Raw genomic sequence first — 25212 nt, forward strand, 5'->3', positions numbered from 1 at the left:
CCCGCCCTCTGTGTGTGTTTGTCTCGTTCTCTCCTTCATTCAGCCCGACTGTTCTCTCTCATTTCACCTTTTCTTCCCTTCTCAAACTGCCTCCATGTGGTGGGACGTCCACTCCTATTGGTTTTCTCCACCTGCGTCAGTAGTTTCCAGATGTCCAAATTCCCTTTCATTCACGTTCTCATTCTTTCATTTATCCATATTCTCTCTCCTTCCTCCCCTGGTACCCAATGGTCCACACATGTCTAAGAGTGAGCTTACTTCCTTCTTCTCTTCTGATCTTCCAGTTGACCAGTTTATCTCATAGTTACTTCTTCATAACTGAAAACATCAGCCTTGGTGTATAGTAGGTCAAAAACTAGGAGTCCAGGATGAAAGATTATCATCACCCCATGCATGTGGAGGTCAGAGGACCACATTCAGGAATCCTCTTTTGAGGTTTCCAGGGATGAACTCAGATTGTTCCATTTCACCAGCCCCTCCCTGTTTCTCATTCTTTGTGTAAAGGAAGAACCAAGGGTCAGTGGTGTCTGATAAGGAAATGACAAGGATAAATAGAAGTAAGCAAACACAAAAATTGATACTGAAGATAACCTTAGTCCTAGCACTCGGGAGGCACAGGCAGGCGAATCTCTGTGAGTTCAAGGTCAGCCTGGTCTACAGAGAGAGTTCCAGGACAGCCAGGGCTCTGTTGTTACACAGAGAAACCCTGTCCTGAACAACAAAACAAAACAAACAAAACAAAAAACTCTGGTCTGCTATGGATATCAATCACTCTGTATGCTGTGAATGTGTTGCTCTGATTTGGTTGATAAAATGCTGATTGGCCAGTAGCCAGGCAGGAAGTATAGTATAGGTGGGACAAGCAGAGAGGAGAATTCTGGGAACAGGAAGGCTGAGTCAGGAGACACTGCCAACCACCGCCGCCATGAGAAGCAAGATGTAAATTACCGGTAAGCCACAAGCCACGTGGCAACTTATAGATTAATAGAAAAGGGTTAATTTAAGATATAAGAACAGATAGCAAGAAGCCTGCCATGGCCATACAGTTTATAAGTAAAATAATCTCTGTGTGTTTACTTGGGTCTGAGTGGCTGTGGGCCCCAGCGGGACTGGAGAAATCTCCAGCTACACTAGTCAGTAGCTTCAGCCTGAGATGATCCTGAAAATGTCAATGAAAGCAGAGGACCAGGAAAGAGGAACAGGGAACCAGAAACCACTGTTAGGTTAAATGGGTGACTACCAGGCTGGGAAGACAGCCCAACCAATAAAGGCACTTGCCACCAAGGCTGAGGACGCAAGTTCTTTCTATGTTAGCCACGTGATAGAAGGAGAGAACTGACCCCTACAAGTTGTCCTCTGACCTCCACACCTGTGCTGCGGCACCCAAGTGTCCACACAGATACACACACATACACATAGTAAGTAAATACATGTAATCAAAGTTTTGAGAAAAGCACATGACTACCAAACTTTAAAAAAAATCTGTAGAAGAGAATGAAGGTAAGCAGAGGAAAGCTTAATATTTTAGAGGGGAAAGGACAAAAAGGGAAATATGAGCCTAATAAGACATAAAGGGTTAGACCCAAAATCATGCTCTCAGGGATTCCAGGAAATAAAGACAAAACGGGAAGGAATAAATTATCCAAAGAAAACCGTGAAAATTTATGAGAACAAAAAAATGTTATTCAAATTAAATAAGGTATTCTGAGTGCTGAGCAGAATTTTGAGGCATATAAATATGGTGTGTATATATGTATGTATGTATATATATATATGTATATATATATATACACACACACATACATACAGATAGAGGTAATTATGAAATTTTAGAATACTAGAGATAGAAGTGAATGAAACCCTCTAAAGAAGAGGTTTTCTTGGGGTGGAGAGATGGCTCAGAGGTCAAGAGCGCTAGCTGTTCTTCCAGAGGTCCTAAGTTCAATTCCCAGCAACCACATAGTGGCTCAGAACCATCTGTAATGAGATCTGGTGCCCTCTTCTGGCATACAGGTATATTGTATACATAATAAATCTTTAACAAAAAAAAAAAAAAAAGAAAGAAAAGATTTTCTCTTTTTATATTTTTCATTTGTGTGTGTGTGTCTGTGTTATATATCCCTGTGTTTGTATGTTTGCAGATATGTGAAATACATGTGGGAATGCACATTCACGTGTATGCCTGTGCATGTGGAGGTCAGAGTGGATATTTCAATGCTATTTGAAACATGTTTCCTGGTCAATGTAATGCTTTAACATGAGTGTCATAGTTCATGTACAGTGTTTACAGTTTGGCCATGAAAGCGTTTTTCTAGGGTCTTGAGTGACTTGAAATATTACTTTACATGCTTGAAATGTTTACATATGCAATTCCTTCTTTTACCTGATGTGTGTCTAAGGCAGGTAGTTCAGAAAGTATGTTTTTATTTCATAACTTCTCTAACTAAGTTCCTAACTTCTCTAGAATATCTTTGTTTCCTCACCCAAATGCCAGCTTCACAGAGCTGCATTAGGGTTCAATGCGTTCAGCCCACAGTGAGCACTAAGCAGAAAGACATAGGAAGTCCATGGCTGTATTCACTCAGAACATGGATGTGATTTTTCCACTGAGTTATAAGTCTTTATGAAGAGTGGCACTATAAATTAGATTCATTTCCTGTCAGCCTGGTTCATGAAAATGCTAAGTTCTTTCATTTAGGAAGAACAATTGCTTCCTCATTTGATTTGATATCTGTTGGCTGATTTTTAGTTTGAAAAAGAAAAACAACATGATATCCGATCATTCTTCTTACCAAAACTAAAAAAGAGACAGTTGGAAACATCCTGTGCCGAGTCAAAGGAATTCAAAGAGAAGACTGTAGTGGCCTCAGGCCCTTACAGCACTGATGATGGAAATGGTTTTGAACCTGAAACCAAAAGACTGAAGTCACTCAGCACCAAGGACCACCACAGTGCACTGGAGGAAAGACCATCCATGCAAGCCGGAGCCTCGTCCAGGGAAGGTGTCCACGAGGTCAGGCCCCCATTGGCCTCCCCAGCCCTTCTTCCTAGGAAGGGCTGGCAGTGTGGCTTCTGCACGTTCATCAATGACTCAGCCCTTCCTCACTGTGAGATGTGTGAGAACCCTCAGGGCAGAGCTGGTGAGTGCCCAGGTGAAGGTGAGCTGGAGGGATGGGGGCAGGGGTGGGGTGTCTGAAGACCATCCAAGTCTTCAGATACTGTTGTTACCCAAGTGTCTTGTGACTCAGCAGCCTGCAGCCCTTAAAATGAAGTAAGAATTTCACTGAGTGAAGACTATAAATCCATCCCCTGTGGGATGTGAGTGGCTCCTGGTTCTGTCAAGAACGTATATATTGAATGTCACTGGCTTGGCATTATTTTGGCACAAGTGGGCATTTCTGGTTAATGTCAGCAGGATGTGAGCTCAGTGGGCAGGAGAAGCCTTGTTGCTATGGCAACAGATGTGCCTCCCATATAACAGACCTGTGTTAAAAAAACAAGTAGATATTCTTGTTTTTAAGGAAATTACAGAGGATTTCTATATTTAAGTGGAATCCTTTGGGTAATGACTTTGCCTGCTTAGCATACATTGTGCCATGGTTTTTTTGCTTAACAAGTCATGAGTTCTTCTCAAGGTTTTTTTAAAGGAATCTGTCAACACACACACACACACACACACACACACACACACACACACACAGATACAAGATAAATACAATGTAACAGGGAAAAATGTCATTAGTATTCTCTCTGTTTTCAGTTTCAGAGAACATTTTATGCCAATGGGGAAAAAATGCCAAGTTAACAGCTTTGGAAACTAGAAGCAGGTTATTTTATTATGGCATACATAGTTGCTCCCAATATATATTCATTCTTCCGACAATTGACCCTTGCAGAGACAGAGCTAAGAGAACTCTGATGTTCTATTTTTTTCCTACTCCTTCTTCTCTCTTAGTTTTGATCTAAAAGAAAAATGTATCAGCAGCTAAGCCTTTCCTCTCTCACTTCTGAGAACTCATTCGGAATTGACAAGTGGCCATCTGGGTAGCTTTGTTTGTTATGTGGGCACCTGTTCTCTGCAATCGAACCACACGCTTTCTCCAGGCAGGGTCTTGGCCACAGTTAACATGACCCCCTGCAATCCCTGACTGGTGCAGACAATCAAACTACAGCAACCTGTGACTATAGAGTAATGCCCGCTCACAGGAAGGGTATAAGGTGATGAGCTGGGGGGGCGAGGGGGGGGAGTCAAAATTTTAAAAAAATAGATTTTTTTTTTTAAATCATAGTTGATTATGTGTCTGATAATTCTGATTTTCCCTTATGGTGCCAAGAGCAACAATGAAAGTCGCTTCAATAAGCAACTGTGAGCATGAAGCAATCTGCTTATAGAAAAATAAAAATGTTAAATAACAGTGTCATCTCAACGTTACAGTGGTCAGCTTTACATTATTACAGTTGGCAAAGGGATCACCGACCTTGGTTTGTTTGTGCCCCCAAAGTATTAAAAGGCAGAACGAATACTAGTTAAACAGAAGAATCCAGAAACTTAAAGGAGCCGTATTAGGATGCTGCAGTCTACAGAGGCTGCTGACTGAGGCATCTGGTGCTCTGGAGTGAATATGGCATAGGTTACATTGCATGATCGTATTTAACCAACAGCTGAAACTGCCCAGTCCTCTATCTCTAACTTGAATGCCAGAGTGGTTATGTCCAAAGCAGCCTACAAACCACTCTGCTTGGGAGTTCAGTGACGTCTCAAGCTCCATAGGCCTGGGCTAGAATCTGAGGGTGCAGAGATCCTAGCTGCTCAGATGCTTGCTGCATAAGCTTTATGACCCAGATTTGCATCTCAGCCCCCACAGAGAAAGCCAGGCACAGCCCACATCCCCACCTGGGAATGTCCAGACAGGCAGGTTTCTGGAACTTACCAACTGGCTAGCCACCAAAGCCAAAGCTCCAAGGTTCAGTGAGAGACCAAAATACAGTGGGAAATGATTAAAGAAGGTACCAGATGTCAACTTTCAGTCTATGTGCGTGTGTGTGTGTGTGTGTGTGTGTGTGTGTGTGTGTGTGTGTGTGTGTGTGTGTGTGTGTGTGTGTGTGTGTGTGTGCGTGCATGTTGCAGAAATTAAAAACCTCAGCATTGGGCTGGAGAGATGGCTCAGCTGGAGAGAGCTTAGACTGCTCTCCCAGAGGACCCAGGTTCGATTCCCAGCACCTAGATGGCCGCTCACAACAGTCTTTAACTGCAATCCTAGAGGATCTGACAAGGCCTTCTGGCCTCCATGGACCCAGTACACACATGGTGCACAGACATACATGCAGGCAAAATACCCATATGCATAGATGAAAATAGATAATAAAGGGAGCATCCTTGATCTCCTGCTCACCTCCCCTCAGTTGTTAACCTCCCCGGAATATATCCCTATTCCAGGCACTTCCTCCTGTTGCTACCACATGAAAGCCACTCTTTCAAGACCCAGTAGCATCCTCCACTCCAGTCTTGCCCTTTGGAGCCTTTCCATGCAAAATAGTTAGAATCACCCTTTAATAATGGGCATCAGCTAGGCATGGCAGCGTAGGCCTTTAATCCCAGCACTTTGGAGGCAGAGGGAGATGGATCTCTGTGAGTTCCAGGCCAGCCAAAGCTTCCTAATGAGACCTATGGGAAAAATCAACAACAAAAGTGCAGCCATCGTTACTCCTCTGTGTAAAGGTCTCTGTCCCCTCCAGTTCCATGTCGAGTCTATCCACCAGTGTGAGCCCTTGACGGCTCAGCAGCGGCTCCGAGCTGGGGTGGACTGAGAGCATGACCCTGACAACCTGTTCTGTGTGTGGTAGTCTGATACTGCCCTGTTACAGTTCTGGATTCCGCCTTTGCTAGCTGCTCTCCCTGCCTCTAGCCCTCTTACACAAGCCCAAGCTGGCGCTCCTCATTTGCAGATACATTTTTTATTTGTTTGTTTACACTTTTGTGTATCTGTGCATCTTAGAAGGGATACTTCGGGTGGCAAGGCAAATAGTCCTTCCTGCTAAATGTTTTGTAAGTCCACCTGCCTCGGCCTCCCTAGTGCTGGGATTAAGGGTGTGAGTCACCAACCCGGCTATCTCCCCCTCCCCCCCTTTTTTTTAATAAAATTGAGCTGTGACATTTTAATTTATGCTTGTTACATGTAACTTACTTTATTTTAATAATTCTAGCTGGCCTCAACCAGGTGGAGGATGCCAACAAAAAGGAGGAGGTTGACTCTCAGAAAAACACCTCCAAACAGGACCAGGCTAGTTTGGACTGTGTAAAACAACTCCCTGGACAGCCAGAGCCTGAGCAGTCAGCTAATAGCAAGGAAGAAACACCGGAAGGTGAGAAGGAAGACGGAGTGACGTCCCAGGCAGGGAATGGTAAGTCCTGATCGGACAAGAACTGTGTGAGGTCTAGGGATACGGCTCAGTCGGCAGAGTTCTTAGCATGGGTCTGTGGCTTCAGTCCCCAGCACTGCATACACCAGCTGTGGTGAAAGTTTGTCATCCCAGTACTCAGAAGGAAGAGACAGGGACATTGTGAATTCAAGGTCATCTTTGGTTACATAGTGAGTCTGAGGCTAGCCTGAGCTATATGAGACCCTGTTTCAAAACTAATCCACTAAATAAATAAGTACCATAAACTTTAATACGTAATGCTGTTACTACATTTGTGATTGATACCTTTTCCCAAGTGCGTTTTGTCCCCTTTTATGAAAGTTAAAAACATCTCCCTCTCTCAGAAACATCTTTCAATACCGGATGACTCTCCGCTGGCATCGACACTACATAGATAGTATCACCACCACCAAATCGCTACTGCCCCCAGAATGTTGCCTCGCCAGCCACAGTGAGCTCACTGACAGGGAGAGAGCTGTTTTTGTTTGGGTAGTAACTCAGGTCACAGTAATCAGATTGACAGAGAACCAACAGCCCCTCAGCAAATCATTCATCTTTTCCACAATGAACGCTTTGAGATGGCTACACTCAGCATTTTTTAAGAAACCATTTTAAGGACCATAATTTCAAGGCTGTCTGAAGTGAGCTAGAGAGACACACTGGAGGGCAGTTGCTGGGCCACTGATGGATTGAGGAGGCATTGTCTGCACTCATTATTTAACCAGGGGGTTGAGGGCTTGATTTTAGTTGTACTAGGGATCCTGCCCAGGGTCTTTGTATTTTAGACAAATACTCTACCACTGAACTATAGCCTCAGCCCCTTTGACTCTAATTATTATGTAGACTTGTCTCCAAGTTTTGTTTTTCCTGAAGAATTCTGGATACTATGACCAAGAAAATACTTTCAAGACTGATGAGGGAATAAGCATGTCTAGTCATCTTCTTGTGAATGGACAACAGCCACAGGGAACCAGGCTCATCAGTGGCACTCAGCCGGGTGGTCCTGATGTTCATAATCAAATGGGGACTCTTCAGTCCCAGCTGCAATATGCTCAGCAAAGGGGAGAAATTCTAAACCCCTTCAAGTCTGGTAATGGTTTCTGGTAGTGGGGAAGCATCCCTTCTGACAAACTCTATCTTTGCAGATGATTCCAAATCTATTGCTTCTCGTCCAGTCATTAGCAAAGAAGGTCCAGGTTTCAGATATGCCAATGCTCTTAGAGACCTGCCTTGAGAGTTTTATTTCAGGCCTAGACAAGAATTGCTTACCAAATGTGTTGGTTTCTATACATAGCTGTTTCATTATTCTAACCTGCACAACAGTGAAATAAGCTATTTTTGGAAGATCTATTTTTAGTTTATCTATGTGTCTGAGCGTGTGTATGACCATGTGTGTAGATACCCAGAGAGGCCAGAAGAGGGCATCAGATTCCCTGAATCTGAAGTTACAGACAGTTGTGAGCCACCCAAGTGGGTGGGGGGCATCAAACTGCAGTTCTCTCTCTCTCTCTCTCTCTCTCTCTCTCTCTCTCTCTCTCTCTCTCTCTCTCTCTCTCTCTCTCTCTGTCTCTCTCTCTCTCTCTCTTTCTCTCTCTCTCTCTCTTTGATTTTTCGAGATAGGGTTTCTCTGTGTAGTTTTGGAGCCTGTCCTGGATCTCGCTCTGTAGACCAGGCTGGCCTCGAACTCACAGAGATCCACCTGGCTCTGCCTCCTGAGTGCTGGGATTAAAGGCATGAGCCACCACCACAAGGCGCATGCCGGGCTCAGATTCTCTTTTGTCTTCTTCATTAGAGCAGTTGAATGACCCAGGTGCCCTGCCAGTGTATGAGACCTTCATGTTTTGTGCAAGTAAGAACACAGACCGGATCCACCTCTACACCAAGGTCAGTGCCACGCAGATTCTGCACCTCAAAGTATAAAGCCAGGCTTCCTTTCTTTTTTAGTGGAGATCTTTTTTTGTTTTGTTTTGTTTTGTTTTTCAAGACAAGGTTTCTCTGTCTAACAGCCCTGGTTGTCCTGAAACTCACTCTGTAACCCAGGCTGGCCTTGAACTCACAGAGATCTGCCTGCCTCTGTGTCCCGAGTGCTGGGATTAAAGGGGTGTGCCACCACCGCCCAGCTCTCAGTGGAGATCTTTAACAATGAGATAGGCACCCAGATTTTTTGCCCCCATGTAGCTTAGACAATAAGAGGCAAAAGCAGAGTCATGAAGACTTGAGAGGAAGAGACCTGGATTTCGGTGTTACTGTTCTGCACGAACTTGGACACATCCAGCCGCTCTCAGCTTCCATTTGCTCCGCTGTAAAATGTAGGGAGGGTTTGTTACAAGGAGAGAATGAGCTCGTTAGCATTTGAAGCAACATTTTATAGCTGCCTAACACCCCACCCCCACTTCCCACACCCCATCCCAGCCTCCATGCTGAATATCAGAGACAAGGTATCAGGATGTGACCACTCAGGCTCCTGCAGTGGCCTTGGCTAGCAAAGGCCACACATTTTAGTATGAAGACCCCTGTCCATGATGAAAATGTGTTGAAGACCCTAAGCTCCTTATACCTTTTGATACTTACTCCATTCTGTATTGAAATGAAGACACTTAAAATATTCATGTATTATTGTTTTAAAATAACAAAGATCTACCTGCCTCTGCCTCCCTAGTGCTTGGATTAAAGGCGTGCACTGCTGCCGCCACCGCCGCCATCAGCTGCACTTATATTTTCTAAAGCAGAATACCGTGCTGAGAAGAGTAATACCAGCCCCATTTGTCGGCAACTGTCTAGTTTCAGTCGAAGACTGGGATCTGGGTGTAATGGTGCCTATCTATAACCCCAGCAATGGGGAGGCTGAAGCAGGAGGAACTCCAGTTGGAGGCCAGCCTGGGCTGTTGTAGCATGCTCTTGTCTCAACAAGACAGATGAGGACTGTTAAGGAGAACTCAGTCATAAGGGAGTAAGAGCTAGCTGGGCAGAAAAGAACCCCCAAAATTACTGTTGGACCCCCAAGTTTAGGGTCTCAAGTGGGCGCCCCAAGAACCCAGACTCCAGTCCAGTTGATACAACAGCATGAGGATTTTATGTAAGCATCTGTACAGATGGGCTACTCTTGTCCTGAGAGCAAGAGTCGCATCTTAGTGTAATCACATGGTGCTTTTAAAGGAAAAACCCACAAAACCCACAAGATTACAATCTCATCTCGATTGGTTTATGTCTAGAGGCTAATTTCCTAAGATCATGGTCTGGTTACAGAGTGATCACAGAGGGGGTACAGTTACGTCAACAGGTACATTTTTCCCGAAACCTCAAGAGGGGTATCAGGGCCGGAGTGGAGTTTACACAAAGGTGGCAGTGGTCCTTCCTGGAACACTTCCAACTATCCCAGTCACAGTTGAGCACCTCTCTTAACAGAAATCTCTTTACATTGTTACAGGTTGAATAATGGCTGAGTCAGGTGGCCCTTGGAACTGGATTTTTAGTTTCTCATTTCCTGGGGCTTGGGGGTGTAAGCCTGAAGGGTTAGGGCCTTTCATTACAATGTGCGACTTTGTGGCCCCCACGAGAAGGTCTTGGAGACCATGTGAGGATCGTTATCCTAACTACACCAATAGAAGTATGGAGAAGTTGGCAGAGATTTAAAATACCTGTTTCTTCAGTTTTGAACTTGTAATAAGTTTAGCTGTACAAACTATAATTCTATAACTACGTGGTCTGTTCTATTGAAAGAATACTTTTTGTCTCTTCACTATTAGATTTCTTTAGTCGGGGGCATTCTTGTGCCACAGCAAGTGTGTGGAGGTGAGAAGATAACTCGCAGGGCTCCGTTCTCTTGTTCTGTCATGTGGGTTCAGGGAAGTGAGATGCTTTTTAAAACGTGACTATGGAGCTGAGGGTGCTGCTTCATGAAACGGAATCTGCTGGGCGTGCACAAGGCCCCAAGTTTAATATCCAGCACTGGAGAGAGAGAGAGAGAGAGAGAGAGAGAGAGAGAGAGAGAGAGAGAGAGAGAGAGAGAGAGACAACCAAACTGCTTTCAACTGTGTTTTCTGCTAAAGCAGATTTGATATATGCTGTGCTGTACAATCATATTCAGTCAGAAGGAAAGGTTTGTACAGATACCAAATCACCACACAGCATCCACTGTCAGACCAAAATGACCTTGAGTCACCAGAGACCATGCAAGGCGGGACTTGTTACCCTTGTGGGCCTGAATCCCAGCCCGCCCTGTGGAGCCTCTACCTGAGGGAGGCAGACTGGAGAGCACGTGGGACCTCTCCGCTCATCTCCAAGCAGTCTTTAGTGCCTGTGCCAACCTCTTCATGGGGTCCAGGCTGTGCCTCTCGCCATCACCGGGAGGGAACAGAATGGTGACCCCCTCATGGATATGTGAAGATGAGGAGCCAAGAGACTGCCCAGTCAGAACACAGCAGGGCCTCCGAAGCCCTTGGGTCTGTGAACGCTCTATCATATCATCAGTGTTTTTCCCCTTGAGGTGGGGACAGGGAGAGACAACAAGCCTCATAAAAGGGGGAGCAGCTAAGAGCCTGCCAGCCTCCTGCCTGGGCTTCCTGTCCTCACCATTTCTGTCCACAGTCTCACAGACATGTTTATGGCTGCTCTAAATACTGACATATCCATTACCATAAAAAGGCGTCATTCAGCTACTGCTGTTTCCTAACAGATGTAGATGGATGGAATGTGACATCTTTTCACAGCTGAGACTGCATGGAGATGAAAGTTTACCTTTTCACCCCAGCACGTCTAGAAGTCTGTAAAATCCCTAGTTCACTGCCTACGAGTGAACCCCATAAAGGAGAAGTCAGTAACAGAAGCTTAACATCCTATGTCACAGAGAACTGATTATTGCCAGGAGAATCCCAAATCCAAGGTTTGGAATTCTATCTCGCAACTTTAGAATTATGTAATTACATACACGAGTAAATATCATGTCATAAAGGCTTCCATCGTTTTCTTCTTCCAATGGTCCGCCAGCACTGTTTTGACGAAGAGACGTGAACATGAGCAAGTGTTGTTGATATAGTGAATTTTCATATGGCAGTCGTCTCCCCCTTTAAAAAGGAGATGACATTCACTCACTCGTGCTTGAGAGATGACGCTCCTCAATGCGGTTTCCTCTCCAGGCAGGGGCATGGACCCCTGCCCTTCATGGAGCAGCAGTGTAACATGACTTTGAGAAGCCGCGTTTTCAATAAGTCTCTAGACTTTCTCTGTCTCCCTTCCCCTCCTGCCAGTAACAATGGGCAGCTGTGTCAGCCCACTGGGAAGGGACAGACAGATGTTTATCGAGCTGTTGTTTGACAGGAGTTATGTCTTTGATACTATAAAGGAGATCACTTGGGATTTGGAGGTGGTTGTGTAATGTCAAGGATGTGCAGTTCTTCTGGATTAGCTTACAGTTTTCCATCATCTCCATGTATGTTTCCAAGGTCAGGCAGTAGAGAAGTATGTCGAGGCAGTAAGTACAGCCTCCAGGCTGACAACAGAAAGCTTGGACTGTGTACAGGCGAGTGAGAGGACCAAGCAGACTCCATAACAGGCTGCTCAGTCTTTTCTCGGAGATCAGGCCTCAATTTCCATTTCCTGAGACTGAGCAAGCAGTTTCTGAGAGGCTCATGAACAAAAGATGATTAATCACTGATGTCCCTGTCACCAGGGACAGGGAGATAGGATGCACCAAGCCTGGGCCACTGAGTCAGCCCCCACAGTCAGTATGTGCTAGGCCAGCCAGCCTCCACGGCAGCTCAAGGACAGAGCCTGGGACTTGTCCAGGCCTGCCCAAAATGGATAACTGTACCCCCGACCAACCCTAGCCAATTAAAAGTTACTAAGCTGATTGCCACTTGCATAAACCAATCCTGAGTGTGTTCCTATGTCGTCTGTAGACCCCAAGCCCCCTTCCTTTACCCCCTATAAAAACCTGCCCCATTGGTACTCAGGATCTCTCCCGCTCTGCTGCTGCCTCAGAGGGATGGAGAGGCCCGAGCTAACAATAAAAAGACCCGAGTGCAACAATAAAAAGACTCTTTGCTTATGCATCAGATGTGGTCTCTTGATGGTCTTTGGGGGACTCTGGGTACAAGAGTAAAGCCTCTTCCACCCACCTCAGCTCTGCAGGGGACTCATGTTGGGTACACCCTTGTCTAGAATGTGCCTCCTAGTGTTTTTTTTTAGGAGATTGGTCATGCTACATCATAACTAAACTTTTCTTATACAGTAGTTACTAGTACCTACAGATTAATTGCCCTAACAATGTCTCCTCATCTGTTATCAGGATGGGAAACCGATGAGCTGTAATTTCATTCCTTTGGATATAAAATTAGACCTTTGGGAAGACTTGCCAGCAAGCTTTCAACTAAAACAGAATCGCTCACTGGTAAGAACAGTTCTAAATAATACACTTGCATTTATCTGAAAGAAAACTATTTTAGTAATTTTAGACGTCATTTTTAGTTAAATGAAGCAAACCTTATGGCTGTGGCAGAGTCAGGTTGCAGGCTGCATTTTTATCCACCCAGGCAGTGTCTATTAATTCCACCGGTGCTAAGAATAAATCTGTTCCCTTGCTGAGTGATCACACCTGGCGTGGCTGCTGAGCACAGAGTCATCCTCACATCTCCTCACTCTCATCCGTCGGATTAGCAGCTGTGACGCATCTGTCAGAATCACACTGTCTTCTAAGGCTAAATTCTAACACTGGCACATCCCAAGAGCCAGGGTAACACCACACTGTGACTCTGGACTCACTGCCAGTGACCCGGGTGCTGCAGCTGCAGGCCAGGCAGCCGCCAGGTAGACCTTAACCTCCATCCTCCATGTGCACGCCACCATTTACATTTTCAAGAAAGTAGTGGGCTTTTATTTGTGTTTTTACTACCCTGTTAGTGGAAGTGAAGCAGTGCCGGGGGTCAGCTGCACCCCTCTAGTAGGAAGAGGGAGCAGGGAGCTGTTGTCTTTGGTATCAGTTAGTACTGATGCTCAGATTCAGGAAGATGATAGATTAGATGGACTGAATAGAAGCAGATACAGATACATAGATATATGAATGATAGAGCTACATAGATGGTAAGTAGTAGATAGATAGATAGATAGATAGATAGATAGATAGATAGATAGATAATAAAATCTATTATCTATAACTGATTGATAAAGAACAGTTGTGATAATTCTCAATTTATTGCTGGCTTTGTCCTGTGGTGTCTGCGACCTCTAATACAGTGTGATCGTGGAGGTTGCACCATCCCCTGTGGCCCCTGCAGAGTCTGCCTCCCTGAGGCCAGCTTTCCTGGGCTGTTGCAAGGGTCTTCTTCTACCTGCTCTGCTCTCTGTGAGCACATTCTCACTGTGGGCGCCTGTGTTCAGAGCGTGTGCTGGGCTGCTGAACTGCCTGCCGTTAGAGACTCTGGATTGCACTTGGCATAGGCAATTCATAACACGAGCGTAGTATCAAGTTGAAGAACAACACACTGTAGGACTCAACCTGTTGAGGGATGCTGTGAGACATCGGTTTTCTCGTGTTGTACACGACCCGACTTTCGAAGGAAGGGACATGGAGAGCAGTTAACTCCGCGTCATTTCTTTTCTACCAGATTTTGAGGTTTGTCCGAGAATGGAATAGTCTGACTGCCATGAAGCAGAGGATGATCAGGAAAAGTGGACAGCTGTTCTGCAGCCCAGCCCTGGCCTTGGAAGAGATCACAAGACAACAGGCCAAAGGAAACAGTGCTAAAAGGTGACAGTGGCCTTTCCCTTGCGTCTTGTAGGATATTGCTTTCCCTGGCTGCTTCTGTGGGCATCTGAGGTACCTCATGGAACCATGAATGAAATTTCAGTAAGTTGAAGAAATTATGCTGAGGATGTAGTTTGTAGATAGAGTGCTTGCCTGGCATATACAAGCCCTGGGTTCCTTCGTAGCACTGAATTAGCCAGTTGCAGGGCACGCACTTGTAATTACATCCCTCAAGAGGAGGCAGAGGAATCAGGAATGAGGATCAGGAATTCAAGGTCATTCTCAGCTATATGGGAGTTCAAAGCTAGTCTGGGCAATATGAAACCTTTTTAAGAGAAGGAGGGAGGGAGAAAGAATTATACTTAAAATAATAGTTACATCATTTCATAGCAACATAGTTATGTATGTAGTGGATTCAATAAGATCTGCTGAGCCGGGCAGTGGTGGCACAGGCCTTTAATCCCAGCACTCGGGAGGCAGAGGCAGGCCAGCCTGGGCTACAGGGTGAGTTCCAGGAAAGGTGCAAAGCTACACAGAGAAACCCTGTCTCGAAAAAAAAAAAAAAAAAAAAAAAAAAAAAAAAAAAAAAAAAAACAAGACCTGCTGGAAGACATCAGATTGTCTGGATTTTGCTTATTGGGAATCCTGCTCATTAACAAAGAGGTTGGTGCACCTGGGACCTGCTAAGCCCGGGCAGTTAGAACAGAGAGACCTCTTACCTGAGAGCCACAGAGCAGGCCCTGGGACTTCTCTGCCATGCAGCAGGGGCCTGTTCCTATGGTAGCACACCATCGTGTTCCCGGAAGAGGAAGGGAACGGTCAGGTCTGTGGTTGGAATAAAGGTTAATTGTGACACGTTTTCACCGTCACCTGCTGTCTTCCCCAGAAGTCCAGTTCTAATACCTGTGTGTGACCTTGTAAGCATCTGCGCCTTGCTTCAGTGACTTCCTCTGTGATCTTCAACCCTGGTTCTCTCAGCATGGAACAAAGAGCGCCAGGAGAAGTTGCCAGCTGCTCTGTAGTAAAGTTCTTTCTTTGAAGGAAGTCACAGAGTGACAGACCTACCCAGTACACCTTCCTCCATAAGGCTACATCTGCCTTAGGAAATGAGGGACCGGAGGGATGGTCCAGTGGTTATGTGCACTGGCTGCTCTTGCCGAGGACCTGGGTTTGGTTCCCAGCACCCACGTAACAGCTCACAACCATCTGTAACTCCAGTTCAGGGAGATCTCGTGCCCTCCTCTGGCCTCCATAGGCACCATGTTCCCAGAAGTGGGAAATAACTGCTCTAAGGGTCAGGTTTGTTCCTGAGAGTCAAACTGTCTGGAGCCCTTTTAGATTATCACAGCTACAGAGCACACCTAGGGACCACCCGCTTTGATTATGGGGTCAGTCGTGGGAACAGAAGGAGGAGAATGAAGAAAGCTGTTCCCAGGGTTCATCAGACACCTTGCTGACTGACCACAGAAAGGGAGGTCTTGCAGGTAAACCTTTGCAGCCGCAGAGGGGAGCAGTTTCTGTGCAGCTTGAAGTCAGCCTCCTTAAGACTGTCGGTCGGCCGCAGAGTTGATCATTTCTTAGGCCCGCAACCACTCTTTTCTTCCCCCAGATTTTGAAAAATTGTGTATTCTAGTTTTCTTGCTACAGTAGAATACTCTGACCAGTAGTAACTTGGACAGGAAAGGATTTGTCCGGTTTAGAGTTGCAGGTCACACTCCATCAGTGAGGGAGGGAGGTTGGGAACTTGAGGCAGGAACTTGAGGCAGGAACCATGGAGGGTTGCTGCTCTTGCTGGTCAGCTCTCTGGCTCCTGCTGCGTGTGTGCATGCTGGCTTTCCTATACGATATGGGACCGCCCACAGTGGCCTGGGACCTCCTGCACCCATGGCCTATCAAGACCATCCCCCACGGACACGCCCACAGGCTAGGCAGATCTAGGCAATTCCTCAACCAGGCCTTCCTTTCAGATAATTCTAGACTGTGTCTAGTTGACAATTAAAAATCACGAGGGACTCTTGAATTTCTTGGAGAAGTAAATATTGTGACAACTGATTTGGAGCAAAGATACATGTTTCCCACAGAACAAATAGCAGCCACAAGGACAGGCACGTTTCCAAACTTGGTGGTCAGCACAGGAAACATCATTGCATCTTGCTTTGTTCCTTTCCTTTCTCCAGGAGCACTTTGAACATAAGTGACAGGTACTTCCTGAGAATGTAACTTAGTACACACTTGATTGGTGTGAGGGAGGGAGCTTCCAGTCAGTCTTTGTTGGTGGGGGAGGAGGGCATCTGCCACCGAAGCTCAGTTCAGTTCCTAGAGCCCACGTTAGAAGGAGAAAACCAACCCCTGACTTGCAACAGAGAGAGACAGAGACAGAGAGAGAGAGAGATATCATTTCTTATAAGATTTAAGGGGCTATAGAGCTGACTTGGTGGTTAAGAGTACTTGCTACTTACAGAGGATCTGGGTTTGGTTTCCAGCACCCACATTGGACAGCTCACAATTGCCATTTCTAGGGGGGGCAGGGTCTGATGCTCTCTTCTGGCCTCTGTAGGTACTGCATGCACAGTGAGTGTCTGAAAATACAGAAAATAACTGATCATGGTAGTGCATATTTTTTAAAGATTTATTTATTTATTATGTATACAATGTTCTGTATGTCTGCAGCCAGAAGAGGGCACCAGATCTCATTACAGATGGTTGTGAGCCACCATGTGGTTGCTGGGAATTGAACTCAGGACCTCTGGAAGAGCAGTCAGTGCTCTTAACCTCTGAGCCATCTCTCCTGCCCGGTAGTGCATTTTTTGTTTGTTTGTTTGTTTTCGAGACAGGGTTTCTCTGTGTAGCTTTGCTGGAACTCGCTTTGGAGACCAGGCTAGCCTCGAATTCACAGAGATCCACCTGCCTCTGCCTCCCGAGTGCTGGGATTAAAGGCGTGCGCCACCAACGCCCGGCTGGTAGTGCATATTTTTAATACCAGCACTTTGGAAGCAGGGCCAAGCAGATCTCTGATTTCAAGGCCAGTTTGGTCTACATAGGGAGTTCCAAGCCAACCAGGCCTACAAAGTAGAACTCAAAACAGAAAAGTATATAGAAACTCTTTTTCTTTTTATGTTTTTTTCCTTTTATGTTTTATTACTATAAATTAATTGCACATAATAGTGGGTTTCATTGTGACATTTTCATACATGTATACAATGCAGAAAATACATTTGTTCATTCTCACCCCCCATCACCCTCTCCTGTCCCCTTCCCACTCCCACTGACCTCCTTCCTCTTCCCAACTAGTCTGTCTTCTGCATCCACACCTGTGTGTGACCTATGAACCTACTCAGGGTTGCTGACATGAGCATGGCTGATGTAGTTACTGGAGCATGGACACCTCATCAGTGGCTACACACCGAGCAATGTCTCTTCCTCCCCCAGAAACTCCTATGTGAGAAAAATCTGTTTAACATCTAACTGTTCTAGATACATCACTAAAGAAGATGTTGCCACGGCCTCCATGACCAAGGTGAAAACTGACGGGGGCCACATCCGTCTGATCACCAGGGAGTCCAGGCCGCAGGACCCTTCTTCACAGTAAGTGCCCCCTGGTACTTCGACACAGGAGAGAGTACTACTTCAGACTTACACAGCAGTTCCTGTGATAACAGCCCCCATGGTGTGACCACTTAGAGGTCACAAGACAGTGTCATGATTTAATAGCTTTTTAGGCCTTCTGACCACCCTCATAGGCCCATGAGCTCATCATCTTAGACATCAGAGTTGAGGAATACCCAAATCCAGGAGCCTCTGTGGCCTGCCCCAAGCCTGAGTAAAGATGCCGGGAGACCTGATCTCAGACCTGCACGGTCTGCCAGCCTGGCACTGTTCCGGTCAATATCAGCCTGGACGGTGGGGGTCCTGATCAAGTGAGCGTGTCCTGCTGCGTTTCACTTCTGTTTGTTATCTGATCAACTTGGAGTTTACCTGGAGAAACCCGGTATTTAGCAAGTGTTCTGTTCTAATCTTGTAAGGCAGCAAAAAAACAGGAAGATTCACTCTGTGGTGCCCTGAGGCTGAGGAGGTGTCTAGGTTACAGCGCATCCACTAGGGTTCTGGAGCTTTCACATTAGTTTGAATGAGCATTTTGGTAGTTCTCATTGTGCAGCATCCTCTGGTGTCTGGAGGTGCTCAGTGGGTCACTTCAGCGCCTGAAAGAGGCCGCTTGTGTCAAATTCACTTTGGTGTCATGGCTTTTCTCAAGTTGGCTGGACTATGGGGTCCTGACCACAGCTATTTCGCCTCCTGACCGAACACCAGATCTGAGGCCTCTCTACAGAGCAGTGACCCAGCTTCGTTGCTTATCTCCGCGGTCTTTTGTTCAGTTGTAGAAAGCTGGACAGCGCCTGCGTCCCGTCTCTGAATCCCGGCCCGGCTGATCTCACTGTTGAGTCATCCCCGTCCAAAGGCTACATCCAGGCTGTGGATAAGGAAGGCAGGCCGCTCTGTCTCCGCTGCCAGCATCCCACCTGCCAGGCTGAGCGGGGGTCCAAAGCCAGCGCCTGGGACTCACGGTTCTGCTCCCTGAAATGCCAGGAGGAATTCTGGATCCGATCCAGTAACGGCTACCTGAGAGCCCAGGTGTTTGCCGTGGAACATGGCGTGTGTCAGCTGTGCGGTGTGAATGCCCAGGAGCTCTTTCTGCGGGTGAGAGATGCCCCTAAAAGTCAGAGGAAGAATCTTCTAGATGCTGCCTGGACTGCGAAGCTCCCACTGGAGCAGGTACGTCGTCACGGCCCGTCAGGGCAGCGGTGCGGTCAGCGGGGTGCGGGCGGCTCTGTCAGCTTCTAACCTCGTTAAAACACGGGCAAAGGGGGAGAATACGGAGCCACACGCCATCATCTGGCGTCCGCACTCAAATACGGAGCCATGCGCCATCATCCGGCGTCCGCACTCACCATGTTGGCTTCCCTCTGTCTCCCTTCGTCGTTCAGTCAGCTCGTCTTGGTTATGCCTCTGGTGGGTAACGCCTGCCTGCTCTCTTGTCTCCACTCTGCCTTCTCCTCCCGCCCTCCTCCCTCCTTCCCTTTCTTTCTCCTTCCCTCCTTCTCTCCCCTTCCTCCCTCCATCCTTTCCCACTCCTTCCTTCCCGCCGCCATTCTGCCTCTCACCCTGCCCCTCCCTCTTCCTCAGCCTTCCCTCCCCGCTCTTCTCTCGCTCTTCCTGTTTTACAGTATAATCACGGTGCACGACTAAGAATCAGAATTCCTCCATTACAGGAAGTGCATGTTTGCGTCTCCAGACCGTCTCCTTTACTTTGTTCAGATTAGGATGGAAATCCGTCGTCTTCTTTCTGGTTGGAATGCTGGTTGTCTTTGTTGGGTCTCTAGCACCCCTCCCTTTTTATACCTTGATGGGGAAGGAAACGGGATCATTTCCCTGGAGTTTCCTTCACTCTGTGTGTCTCACCGATCCACACGGTGTCCCCTGGGCTGTGGCCGTATGGTCTAGGGTGTGCTTGGATTCTGATTCTGTTTGCAGAGGTTACGCAGTGGCGAATGCTGCAAACACAGACACTGAGCTACTTCCGGTATATCAGCATCTTAAGATGGGGCTTAAGGGGGACCCCAAAATGCAGCTCACGGTGAGAAGGCTCTGTGTGTGTCCACTGTATAATACAGTTTTAGTAAAAGTCTATGGCCAGTTATTGTGCCTAGCACACTCAACAATAATCACTAGCTTCCCAAAGCACCATCAGAAGTCTAATCTTACAAAAACTATTCTAAGTTTCCAACTAAAGGAAAATATTTCGTTTTGTGGTATGCTTAATCAAAAAAGGGTCACTCAAGCAATCTCTGCCCACTGAAATATCCAATGAATTCCTGTCAGCTGAACAAACTATATTTTTAACCATATATGGTGGCGCATGCCTTTAATCCCAGCACTTGGGAGTTAGAGGCAGGCGGATCTCTGTGAGTTCAAGGCCAGCCTGGCCTGCAGAGTGAGTTCCAGGACAGCCGGGGCTACATAGTGAGACCCTGTCTAAAATTAATTAATAACTTAATGTATTATTTTAAAATTTTTATATATTTTAATTTCCCTGCTACATAATGATAGAACTAGTTAGCTAACATTCATTTCTGAAAGATGAATTAATGTAGCTCTTGGATCTAGAGAAACACATGTTTCTCTAACACGATTCCTGAGATCCCCCTTGCTCTAACTGATGAGGGAGAAGTTGAACCCTTGGGAGGGATGTCCGTCAAGCTCCCATACCGCCTGCTGCCTGGGCATGCGGGCTTCCTAAAGCTGAGTGCTGAAATGACTGAGGATCATCTTGAAAGTGACCTGTCTAGGAACGTAGCAGTCACATGGTAGACACCGCACCCAGGAGGGCTGAGGGAAGAAGTCTTAGCAGGAGTCTTTCCTGAGGCAAATTCAGCATGTTGAAAGCTGGTCTCCAGGGAGCTGCTGCACATTTACCAGGGAAAATAAAGACACGTCTTCTGGATCATTGAGTCTGTCAGTTAAAGATGCTCAGAGAGAAAGAATTGGCTGCAAAAAGCAGAACCAAATGGATCCTTTTCTTCTAAGAATATGCCATTTAGAATGACATTTGTAGTTACTTCTAAAACTCAATCTGTACCTTCTAACAAAAGGCTGCAAGTTCAGTACAGAAGAGAGAAAGGCAGGCAGTGACAGACATCAGCAGGACAGACTTCCCTGCACCAGCTGGCTGTCTGGAAACACTCCCTGGGGGTCGGCACTATTGGTCAGGTCACTGGTCCATCCCAGAGCCCTATACATTCATTCATTCATTCATTCTTTCTTTCTTTCTTTCTTTCTTTCTTTCTTTCTTTCTTTCTTTCTTTCTTTCTTTCTTTCTTTCTTTTTCTTTCTTCCTTTCTTTCTTTTTTTTTTTTCCGAGACAGGGTTTCTCTGTGTAGCTTTGCGCCTTTCCTGGATCTCACTTGGTAGTCCAGGCTGGCCTCGAACTCACAGAGATCCGCCTGCCTCTGCCTCCTGAGTGCTGGGATTAAAGGAGTGCGCCACCACTGCCACCCAGCTCCTATACACTTTCTTAAAAGTGCTTTCCTCACAAATGTCCAGTTTGGCCAGCACCATTTACTCAATGGGTTGTCTTTTTTCCAGGGCTCATGTTTGACACCTGTCTTAGTTAGGGTTTCTATTACTGTGAAGAGACACTATGATCACAGCAACTCTTATAAAGGAAAACACTTAATTGGGGCTGGCTTACAGTTCAGAAGTTTAGTTCATTATCGTCATGGCAGGAAACATGGTAGTGTGTAGGCAGACATGGTGCTGAAGAAGAAACTCAGAGTCCTACATCTTGATCCGCAGGCAGAAGGAGACTGTGAGCCACACTGGGCATAGCTTGAGCATAGAGACCTCAAAGCCTTTCTCCAACAAGGCCACACCTCCTAACAGTGCCACTCCCTGTGGGCCAAGCAGTCAAACACATGAGTCTGTGGGGGCCATAGCTGTTCAAACCACCACAACACCTTTGTCAAATATTAGGGGTCCATGGTTGTATGGGTCTGTTTCTGGGTCCTCTGTTGTGTTCCACTGGTCTGTGTGTCTGGTTTGTGCCACAGTATACTGTCTTTGTCACTCTGAGGTCAGGACTATGATGCCTCTGGCTGTGTTTCTTTCTGCTTTAGGTTGAAATAATCATGGGTTCCTATGGCCAGCATTCATGAAGTTAATTATAATTTCTTTCTTATCCAAGACTAAAAAAACAAAAACATCTTACTTACTAATCTCTGATGTCTAGACAGTTGCAGTGTTCTAGTGCATGCTGCTTTTACTATCTCAGGTAAAACGTTCAGATGGATCTCATCTGTGCATAGGGATCGAGGGCTAAGTGTGGGGGTAGCCTGGCCTACATGCTGGCTGTTTGAAAGAGCTCCAAATATGCAAATATTCCAAATATGCAAGGTACAGAAGTTTGTCGTGGAGATTTCCTGCCATGCCAGTCCATGGAAGCAGGGAAACCGTCTGGGAAATAGCCAAGTTCTGGCCGGACCTGGGGATGCGACTCAATTAGTAGGGAGCTTGCCTAGCACACACGGAAGGAAGCCTGGTTCTAGTCCCAGCGCTGCATAAACCCAGCATGGTGCTGCATGCTGGAAGCCCAGCTCAGGGAGGTGGAAGAGGAGGGCCAGGAGTTCAAGGTCATCCTTGGCTACATGATTAGTTTGATACCAGCCTGGGACACAAGAGATCTTACCGAGAAAATAAAAGCAACACAACACTGTGGATGCTAGTGTTAGCCTGCTGTTGATGTAGGAACAAATGTATTTAGTTCAACAATGAATGGTTACTTGGTTATTAATATTGAGAAGCTTTTAATTTCCAATCTGTTCTTACTTTCTCACTTTTGGTTTCATAAATATATAAAGCAACTTCAAGGGTCAAAAACCAACCATTTTCCCCTCAATCTGTCAGGAGCCTTGGTATCTTATATTTGGTTTTAAGGTTTTCCAAATATGTTAGGGGGAAAAACTCTTTTAGAAAGACAGTTTATTGCTTTCAAATTGCTAACCTAGCATTTTGTGGGTTTTTTTTTTTTTTACTCACAACAAAAGCTATAAAAGGCATCCTAATGTGTTTCTCCCTGTGATTTTGCTGTATAAAGGGATTGCAAAGTGCACAGGCCACAGTTCCTGTGGCAAATCTGGGGAGTTGCTGATCATGTGTGCTTCCTGCAGCTAAATGAAATGCTGAGGAGCCCGGGAGAAGGCCACTTCTGGCAGGTGGATCACATCAAGCCGGTGTATGAGGGAGGGGGGCAGTGCTCTCTGGACAACCTGCAGACGCTCTGCACAGTGTGCCACAGGGAGGTGAGTGACACGTTCCTGGGGGGCTGCACACAGGTGGGCGAGGCTGGGCGTGCCCCATCTCGGAGCGGAATGCACGCTGCTGCTTTCGTCATTCTGACTCTTGGCTCTGTGGAAGTTCGTAGTCACAGACGCGAGGACCCTGGGACCCTCTTAATTCACTCTCTGGGCAGAGGATGCTGCTCAGTGCGGAGAGCACTCACTGAACACACAGGAGGGCCTGGGCTCCATCCCACACTGCACAAACTGGCTGTGTTAGTACCCTCGGGAGGCAGAAGCAGGAGGATGAAGAGTGAGGCCAGCCTGGTCTACATAGTGAGTTCCAGGACAGCAGAGCTACACAGAGACTCTGTCTAGGGAAAAAAAAAGTTCTAGGTCAGCCAGACATGGTAGCACAGCACTCGAGAGGCAGGTGATCTCTGAGTTCAGGACCAGCCTGGTCTCTAGAATAAGCTCTGGGACAGCCAGAGCTAGACAGTGAGCACCCATCTCAACACCACCACCCACAAAAAAAGAGTCCAAGGCCATTCTCAGCTGCTTGGTGAGTGTGGGGCTGGCTACATGAGACCTGTATCTAAAGGCATACAGACATCACCAAAAGGGATGCCGTCTTTCCTGTGTTTGTTTTTTGGATTCTCGTGAAAATTTTTACTTAGACTTAGCAGAAGAATCGATTCTATCCTATTTGACTTTCTACAGTGTCTTAAGTATTGAGTTGGGAATGAATTTTCTGAGCTGGGCCCAGATAATAAGAGGACAAACTTTTTACCCACTGAATGATGGGGATGTTTAGATGTGTTATAAGCATCTACTTAGATGAGGAGATACATGGCTTCTCTTAGTCCCCAAACACAGGATTTGTAGTCTACTGGGCAGTGAGACATTCTCCACAAAAATACGTTTTCTCGCCTGGTGAGAAAACCCGCTTTCTCTGGAGACCAGTAAACCCAGGATCTCAGGGCGCTGGCCAGTGCTGCAGACTCCACCCATGGCATGGAGCACCTCCTCTGGGTTAAACTCTGCACATGTGGATAATGCACATTTTCCAGACTACAGCACAGTCTTCCCCTAACCTGCACCTTGCATTTGCTGACTTCTAGAGAACTGCCCGACAAGCCAAGGAAAGGAGTCAGGCGAGACGACGCTCCCTGGCATCGAAGCACGGATCAGACATCACTCGGTTCCTGGTGAAGAAGCAGAGTGAGGTGTAAACAGAGCGAATGGCCTGCAGGTAGAGGGATTGGACACGATGTCTCTTCATGTTTCTCTAGTATTCCAATAGTGAAAAGCTTTTAAGCATAATCAAGAACTGAAATTTAGATTTTGTGCTTAAGTACCTAGCAGATACTGAGGTGTGACCGGAAGCGCTTCTGTGGTCTTGTAACTTCATGCAGATTGTCAATTATGTTTCAGCAAGATTTTGTTCAGCTTTTGTTTTCCCTAATACACTTTCATCCCTGCATTGTGCATAGTAACATGTGATAAATCTATTCCCAATCACCGGACAATTGCCTCTTGATTTGTCTTGCTTCTGGATTGTGTGGAACATTCCAGAAAAGTCAGGGAAATTTTGGAGGTAAGCCATCATTACTACGGAATTCTGGGCAGACCACGACCAGCCTGCTTCCTGTACAAGAGCCTCCAAAATGAGCTTGGGTGTGTGTTTTGGATGTTGCCTCCTTCTGGGCCAGGCATCTTTATTGAAAAGATACTTTCATAAATAAACTAATTGTAACCATGGGATCCATGTAGAATTTGTGTGCTCTGGGCAATTGTGAGAACAAATGATATAACATAAAGTATAATGCCACCAAAGCCTTGGGGTCTGGTTCTCTGGTTTTTCTTTTTTTTTTTCTTTTTCTTTTTTTTTTTTTTATGTGTAAAACCAGGCTAATTGTCTCCTGGTCTTCATTCTGGTTTTAAAATCCTGGTATATCTTGTTTTGTTTTTTAAATAAACTTTTTAAAATTATGTGTATGTGTGTCCCTGTGTGGGATATGTGCACATGAGTGCAGGTGCCTGCAGACGCCAGAGGCCTTTTATCTCCAGACCTGGAGTTACAGGGAGCTATGAGCCGTTCAGCATGGCTCTGGAAACAGGTCTTCTGAAAGAACAGCAAGCGCTCCTAACCACTGGACCATCTCTCCATTTCTGAATCCTATTTTGTTAAGTTTATTTCTGGTACTCTTTTAAAAAGATGAC

General features: G+C 46.2%; 1 protein-coding gene across 3 annotated transcripts in view; it reads left to right on the plus strand.

Moving 5' to 3' along the window:
• The window catches only part of Zranb3 (zinc finger RANBP2-type containing 3), a 154641-nt gene extending 129890 nt beyond the window's left edge, over positions 1-24751 (plus strand). For all 3 annotated transcript variants that reach the window (XM_028874939.2, XM_028874940.2, XM_028874941.2), the window contains 9 exons: positions 2750-3140; positions 6205-6402; positions 8213-8304; positions 12707-12808; positions 14022-14164; positions 17636-17746; positions 18535-18931; positions 22882-23013; positions 24111-24751. In XM_028874939.2, coding sequence (XP_028730772.1) covers positions 2750-3140; positions 6205-6402; positions 8213-8304; positions 12707-12808; positions 14022-14164; positions 17636-17746; positions 18535-18931; positions 22882-23013; positions 24111-24221 — 1677 coding nt within the window. In that variant the 3' untranslated portion in view covers positions 24222-24751. The remainder of the gene's footprint in view (positions 1-2749; positions 3141-6204; positions 6403-8212; positions 8305-12706; positions 12809-14021; positions 14165-17635; positions 17747-18534; positions 18932-22881; positions 23014-24110) is intronic.
• Positions 24752-25212: the final 461 nt, after the last annotated feature.

This window comes from Peromyscus leucopus, chromosome 15 (genome assembly GCF_004664715.2).
Source record: "Peromyscus leucopus breed LL Stock chromosome 15, UCI_PerLeu_2.1, whole genome shotgun sequence".
NCBI lineage: Eukaryota > Metazoa > Chordata > Mammalia > Rodentia > Cricetidae > Peromyscus > Peromyscus leucopus.